The 8,729-nt window shown below is 26.0% G+C and overlaps 1 protein-coding gene across 1 annotated transcript; it reads left to right on the top strand.

The window, feature by feature from the left end:
• Positions 1–2,179: 2,179 nt before the first annotated feature.
• LOC145947139 (leukocyte elastase inhibitor B-like) lies at positions 2,180–3,957 on the top strand. Its single transcript, XM_083056917.1, has 2 exons — positions 2,180–2,336; positions 3,353–3,957. Exons 1-2 carry the CDS (start codon positions 2,180–2,182, stop codon positions 3,955–3,957), a joined length of 762 nt encoding a protein of 253 aa, XP_082913043.1.
• Positions 3,958–8,729: the final 4,772 nt, after the last annotated feature.

Raw genomic sequence — 8,729 nt, 5'->3', positions numbered from 1 at the left:
TGTAAATTTTTAACATTAAAATCAAATAATATGTTTTGTACCAGTGTGTGTGTTTGTGTGAGTATTAATTTGCGCATGCTTTGATTCTGACAGAAATGTTTTTTTTCCGTCAAGGTTGTATAAAGCTGGAGAACGGCTTCAGATTTAAAAGTTGTTCAATAGAATTTGATACGAATGTATATGGGGAGGACATAGCTTTTTTAAACTCGGTTCAACTATCTATGCAACAATTTCATCCGATAATAACGCCAACTACAACAATTTGCGTGCGAGACTAAAGCTGCTAAATAATATTGCGATCAAAGCAATATTTAATAAATATAAGACTTTTGCGTTTCATCTATGCTACACGTTTGTTCCTGCTCTTGCTATTTTATAAATAGAAATGAATCGAGAACAGATATCACAAATTGGTAAGTTAAAATATTCTTGCATAAATCCATATAATTTTTCGAGTTTTTTTGTGGAAGAGATAAAAATCTGGAATAATTTTATATATTAATGTCAAATGTATTTACAGTTCCATGTAATTCAGTGGCCATGACTTGAAGAATTTTGCCATTTGTTATATTTTAATAAGCTAAATCCTAGTACTTTTTCTCAAAGTTTGCTAGAAATCGGTATTAATATATTTTAGCGAACTGTTTCAAGTTTTAAATATACAAAAAATAAGATTATATTTAAGGTGTAACTTCGTCAGCGTAAAAATGACAGAAAGTACCCTTGAGTAATGTATAAATAGAATTTTTGTAAAATGGATTTCTTCATTGTCAGTATTGAGAAATATCATTATTAATTTATATCAATAATTATTAATTGACTTTGAATTTTGTGATTATTCTAATTAATGGTAATACAAATAAAGTACCGTTTTTCGAATTTTTTACAAATTAAACAAAGTTTGAATATATAATCATGTTATTAAACATAGATGAGAATACATTCGTGAATTTCTTCTTTTTTCTCTTCAAATTGTTATTATATAAAATTTATTATACTGTATTTCGATTCTAGAATTAAATTTGAGTTGTAATAAATAAAAATATTCAACATACAAAATAATTTTCGAACAAGTTTTTAATACAATATACATTTAACATATTTTTAATTATATATGTTATTAATTGTTAGGATCAATTTATTAATTTCAATTATAACTTATTGTAACTATTTAATTGGAATATTTTTTTCTTCTATATTTTGCACTTTTTTTTTCTTACTCGTATTTTTTATTTGCCAGAGGATACATTGGCGGAGAAACGTTTTGAGTTCACGATCAATTGTCTGCATAAAGTTATCCAAATCAACCCCAAGATAAATTTAGCCTTTAGTCCGAATTCCATATAGTACTCTGCGTTGATACCACTGCTTATAATCCATGGTAACACCGAGGAGCGGCTAAAAGATATTCTTGATTTAACAAATTTATCGAAAAATGAGTTGTTACAATACCACAAATTAAAATTAGACAAAGAACTTTTAATACAAGTAAATAATTATAAAGCATTTTTGTACTAAACAATGGAAACAATAACAAAAGTGTCAAAATTTGATAGCAGACTTTTTATCTATTGAAATGTAAAAACAATCTATCAACAAAAACTTTGCCACTCAGAAAGATTAATAGCGGCTACAAAAAAAAGAGAATATATTTTTAATTATAATTAAAATATTTGAAGCTTGGATACATCTTACATTTGTCACTGTTCGATATTTTAATGATAGAGCTATTAATAAATTTCAGACAGTTTACTTATCGAAATATTTTTATAATTTTAACACTTTTTTATTTTGATTAATTTAAACAAAGTAATTTAGCGCAATTTGGAGTTAATTTTAGATTTAAAAGAGCATAACACGCGCACTTAAACGATTTCGGCTGCTAATATAAAAATTTGAATAACGCGATTTAAAAATGACAGAAGTCTTTTCATCAAGAAATGAGTTAAAATCTTACTAATATTTTCTTTGATATTTTCAGTTATGGAAGGAAAGTAATATGGTTTACCCCTTCTACAGTTATTATACTAACATTTGGCTTAGGGAGGATAATTTCTTAATATCATCGCGTTATCATATTTTGAACGAATATTTAGAAGAATTCAATTGTTTCTATTCTCCTATCCAGGGAATAAATATCATAAATAGACATATAAGACATATCTTAATGAATTACATGATGCATCCTATAAAATTGAGCGTAGTCAGAAAAGATATGGACTTTATTTTGATGCACATCTTTTGTTCTGGGTTATTCGAATTCCAAATTTCAACGGCCTGCCAATCTCATGCACCAAGTGTATCGACAATTCCTGATAAACGAAAGCGTAGAGAATGTGAGCAAATATAATCTTTAGACCATTTATAAATGGAAAGAGAATTGATCATCGAGCCTGTGTCCAAAATCGATGGCGGAAAGAAAATTAGTGGCTAACAATTGTTCGCAATGCTCATGCGTTGATATCGTTGTTGTTATGGTTTTCTTGGAAAAAGAATTATAAGCTTTGCTTGACCTTGACGTTTTTATTAACAATCGTTTGATAACAATTGTTAGTTATTATATTTCTATTTCGTATCGATCTTGGATACAGGCTAATTCCATGAAAAATACAGACAATTTCTCTTTCATTGATATATGTCATAAAATATCATCTTGTAATTTCATCTGTTTTTATAAAATATATATGTATATGTAAAGCTTTTTATAATTGCATTTTTTGAATTAATTGTATCATATTTAACGAAACTAATTGAAAGCTGTTTAACGAAACATATTTTGTAAACATATTTTATATTCTAAAGCACTCAACGCTTTAACCCTTCTGTCAAGGAACGGAAATCCAAATATCCAAAGCAACTTTAAATGTTAAACATGTCGAACTTTTTCTTATACCAAGCAAAATACAATTAGCTTTGTATTTAAAAATAACTCTCTAAAATATAACGAAAAAGAATATTCAGCAGCTGCTAAAGAAATGTCACGGAACAAAAAACAGGAAATTGGTACCTGGATGTTAATAAAAAATAAAAAATAATAAATATGCATTGACAGAAGGTTTAAATTTTAGAATAATAAAAACTGTTGTTAAATGTTTTTGAAATTGTTGAAAAACAAGATTCCGATTTTTACTAATTTGCCACTCATTTAACTTTCAATTTTCCAACATTTGTTGAAAATATGTTTACACAAATGGTTTTCAATTTTTTAAAATGTCAAGTATTGTAGGAATTTTCAACAATGCACAATATTTTATATGCAATCAGACGAATATATTTCCGAATTCATTGATTTATCAATCTTGATCACTTTTTTTCTATATAATGTTCTCAACTTCTTTTTTTTTTTTTTTAGCCTATTGTAAGGAATTAAGTATGCACGTGAGCGAGTTTCCCTACCAGAATGATAACATATCATTGTTTATCTTGTTACCTGCTTCAATAGACTCACAATCAGGTGACTGCAGGATCAAGAAAGATGCTACCGACACTGACATTTCCAATATGGTTCAACGGTTGTCGACCAAGGATGGTATTTGCAAATTGCGCCATCTGTTACATCATGATGCGACATCGCAAGAAGATACAAACTTCTCGAAGCGGCCGATTTTTCGAGTGGAGAAAAATTTGAAAATCCGTGAGCTGCTGCAAGATCTAGGTCTCGAGGAATTAATATCATTCGGCGCGATTCACAAAATAGAAGTTCCTGGCTACATATCTTTCCAGCACCTCGGTAATGCCGTGCATCGTACTTATGTCAATGTCACGGAAAAAGACACCATCGCGAGTGCAATCACCATGTTTTACACCGGACAAGAGTCCTCTCCGAGCATCACGAAAGTCGACGTGAATTGCAATTATCGGTTCGTCTGGCTGATCTATGATAAATCGCGTCGAAATATCCTCTTAATCGGAGTTTTCAATAAATTTACCGAATCCTCAAGTGAGACGGCCGTATAAAATGAATTGAGAAGTACATGAGTCGGACACACATTTTGAAACGATTGATATAAGTGATCTGTTATTGCAAGATGATATGTAATTTTAGAAACTTTTTTCCTTTCTAGGCGACTCAATCTTTTGTCGATTTGTGTTAAGATTAGTATTAATATTTCGTGCGTGATATACCTTACGAGCAACTTCTATTAAAAATTCAAAAATGCATAAAATAAATTAATTTTTTATGTCATTAAAATTTAAGATATGATTGAGTAAATTTATAAATTTTTGGAAGATCGTAATAAAAAAAAGCTGGTATTCTTTTTCTTGAAAATGTAAACTGTCTCGTTAATTTTGTCTCGATTTGAATTTCATTGTATTATAATTTCTTGTGTTATTAATAAACTGAAAAAAACGACATAACTTAAAAATGCTGATTATTGTCTCATGATATTTAAATGCTAAATTTCGATAAAACAGTTAATATACTCTGTATATGCCTATGTATAATGTATATATATACATATTTATGTACATATATGTATATCTATGCATCTATATTGTATATATTTATGTACATATATAAATATATTTATTATATATATATATGTACATAGTTTTATATATACATATATACATATTTATTAATTTGTATAAATACATATATATATTTATGCATATATACATATGTATATATAGTAATACATCTATAAATGTCAAATGTTAAATTACTTTTTTTGGATTCTTTGTAAGAAACATTTGGAGCGAGTCAACAGTTCGGTGTCGAATTTAACATTTACATATTATTGTATACATATGTATTTAAATAACGCTTACAAAGTTTGTAAAAGTCATAATTGTGCGGTGTAGGAATGTAATAGGAAAAAAATTGAACTATCTTTCTCTCTCAAATATGTGTAATCATGCGAAATACTTAATTCTATTTTAATTATGATATAATATTGCTATAGCTAATAGCATTCTATTTTATTCTTTTGATAATAAGTATATTTATTTCCTTTTTTATATTTTAACATAATCGAGGGATTTTTTATTTTTTTTTTACTTGACGCACGCTTTATATATGGGGGCCTATATATTTCTTAATATTTTCATAATTGTATTACGATATATGAGATAATAAATTCATATAAATATAAATAAAGTTTGAATTTTTGATATTAATATCAAATTATATGTTTTATTAATGTGTATCTGTAAGTGTGTTTGTATTCGTGTGTATATGTGTATGTTATTATGAATGTGATAAAACTGTTATCTTCAAACTATGAAAAATCAAATGAGAGAACTGTTTCAGATTTATAAATCCACAATAAAAAAAGAGATGTAGACTTGAGAAGTGTTTTTTAATTTCTTATTTGGGAGAAAGATTTAGGACAAGAATTAATGAATTTTTATGGCAAATTTAACTCTAGCTTAATTATTTGATTATTCCATATTTACGATATGTGTCACATTTAAATATATTTATAATTAAAATAAATGATTTAGGATTATTTTAATTATTTTATTTTCTTAGTTTCTTATAACTAGAAAAATTATTAGAGATTTCTTAGTTAATAGAGAATTTTGTAATTATGGGAGCTATAAAAAATTCCTCTTTCTCGATTCACTTTTTTGTCGATGTTAATTAGCATAGTTTTATTTCGTGCGCGATATATTCTATGAGCAACATGTTTTAAAATATTGCAGACCAATGAAATTAATTAATATTTTGAGTTATTTAAATTTATGTTTGTTTGATATTATATTTATAAATTTACTGAAGAGCGAGATGAAAAAAGAAGCTCGTATCTTTCAAAGTTTTTTTGGAAATATAATCTGTTTAGATGATTTTTATAAAAATATAAATTAAGCGATGTAATAGAAAAAATGTAATAGAAAAAAAATGAATTTTTCTATTCATGCGATGTGCTTAACTCTATTTTAATTTTTCTATTGCTATTATTAATATTAAAATTTATTTATCCGATAATATGACAAATATTTAAGTCTTTTATTTTTATGGTCCTCTTCATGTGTCAAATATTAATAAAATCCATAATAAATATTTAACATTATTTTTATTTGACGTATGCTATACATATATATATATATGTATATATATATATATATATATACATTTTTACATTTTTTAAATTTTTGGTAATGCTTATCAAATGTAGAAATGTTATATATGCTGAGATAATGTATAAAAAAAAATGGAACTGTCTTTCTCTCAAATATGTGTAATGTGCGCTGTGCTTAATTCTGTTTTAATTTTGCTATAATATTGTTATTACATTATACATTATTTTTTAATAATATATTATATCTACATTATTTTTTTAAAAGTCCAGCAATAACAGAATTGTATTTTTGACTCATCCTTTCACTTGGCGTACGCTATATACATATAATAGGTGTCTATCTATTCTTTTAAATTTTTATAATTGTATCTCGATGTATGAGATAATGTATATTTATATAATAATAAATAAATATTGAATTTTTGATAATAATATTAAATAATACGTTTTGATGTTTTGTTAATGTGCATTTATCAGTATGTTTGTATAAGTGCATGATATTATTTTGATAGAAACGGTTACCTTCAGACTAGAATGAAGAATCACCCTAAAGAATAGTTTCAAACTTGAAAATTGTACAAATAAAAATCTTAGAAAAAAAAATTTACTACCAGAGCAAAAATTACATCTGATAGCAATGTTAATTAACAATAATGCGAGCAAAATTATAGTTGCTAAATAATATTGCCATCAAAGCTTCTGAAAAAATACTTGTGAATTTCACGTGGGCCACACGTTTGTTCCTACTTTTGCTATTTTATAAACACATTGGAAATTAATCGGGAACAGGCAATATTAATTGGTAAATTTAAAGATTCTTTTATAAAATTATGTGTAATTTTGTAATCAATTTGTCGAATAGATAACGATCTATAATTACGCTGATCATACGTTCTTTATTCTAAAAGACAATCCTTTATTTCAAGTAGCAGTCCTTTAGATTTTCATTTTTTTTAAACTTAATTTTGTTCTTTATTTTTACATATTTGTCTTATATTACAATTTTGTCCTTTATCTTCTACTGATGCGATGATAATAATCTACAACTTGTTCTATTACAATATAATTATGTTGGATGGTGAGACCAAGTCAAATGGCAGCTCTAGATTTGTACAAAAAAATTTTGGACGATGATAATAATGTACAAAACACGCGGTTTAAATTATCGTACACAAATTTCATTCGGTGACAATATATTCGTGCGCTACATAATATGATATAAATATGTAAGCAAGTTTGTCACTGTTTTGCTACGTATAGCTATAATGGAGCAGCAAATTCTAAAGAAGAAAATTGGTGAGTCGAAATATTTTTTACAAAAAATCAAATAATTTTGATTCTGATTTAATAAACAGATAATTGAGATATACAACGCTAATATTTTTTTGTAGCACATATTATTTTTTAACATACTATTTTAATTTTATATATTTCGATGTAATTAAGTAACCACTGCGTAATGAGTCTTTAGATTTTTTAGATTTGAGTAATGTTGCACATTATGGTACATTATTTCGAATTCTGATGGTATTAACTATATTTTAGCGTATATTACCTTATTTTGTACACGTAAATAATGTACACGGAATAAGATCAATTTTAACGTACAATTTTTACTGCGTAAACAACGGAAAGTATATTTAATAAATACCAGAATTTTAGATATATGTACATATATAGAATTATTGCAGAATATAAATTCTTTATTGTTAAGTATTAAACATTACTAATAAATATTATCAATAATAATCAACTTCGAATTTTGCATTTATTTTACTTGCTGGAAATATAATCAACATATTGTCAAAGAGTTTGTTACATATTTAACAAAGTTTGACTATAAACATGTTAGCAAATATATGTAAGTATATATTTATAAATCAATTGAATTGACTTGCATTATATTTCGTGCGCAATATACCTTATGAACAACTTCTGTTACAAATTCGGAGAGCAATGAAATAATCGTTTGGTCATTTAAATTTAATGTGTGCATGTATTAAATTTATGAATTTATGAAACAAAAAAAACTCGTATTTTTTAAAGATGCAATAAAAAAATTATAAATATAAATGTACCATTCTCACTTAAATATGTGAACCATATGCGATATTTTTAACACTATATTAATTTTACTATAATATTGCTATAGTTAATTGGAATATAATTAATGTTTTTTGTATATTTGATCTATATCTTCTTTTTCAAGGTTCATTAACAAAATCGTTGAATTTGTGACTACTTTTTTACTTGACGCTATATAAATATATATATATATATATATATATTTATATATAGGCGTCTATCTATTTTTTAATATTTTCATAATTGTATCACGAAATGTGAGATGACATATATTTATATAATTATAAATAAATTTTTAATTTTTGACACTATCAAACGATATGTTTGAAAGTCTTATATTTGTGTGTATCTGAGGGAGTGTGTTTGTATTCGTGTGTATATGTTATGATTCTGACAGAGCGGTTACCTTCAGTCTACGAAGAACCGAGCGAGAGGACGGTTTAAGATTTGCAAATTATATTAAAGATTCTCAAACAAAAGAGAAGGTGTACCAAGAGGACAAAATAATCTTACATTCGCCTCAATTATCATCGCAAATATTACATTCTCTAGCTAAATAATATTGCAATCGACGCTATTAAATAAAATATTTGCGAATTTCGTAGGACACAGTTTTGT

This window comes from Prenolepis imparis, unplaced genomic scaffold (genome assembly GCF_030444845.1).
Source record: "Prenolepis imparis isolate NDT839.2.m4 unplaced genomic scaffold, iyPreImpa1.0 SCAF_47, whole genome shotgun sequence".
In the NCBI taxonomy this organism is placed as follows: domain Eukaryota; kingdom Metazoa; phylum Arthropoda; class Insecta; order Hymenoptera; family Formicidae; genus Prenolepis; species Prenolepis imparis.
Note: the sequence above shows the minus strand (reverse complement) of the source record. Positions and strands in the feature narration are given on the sequence as shown.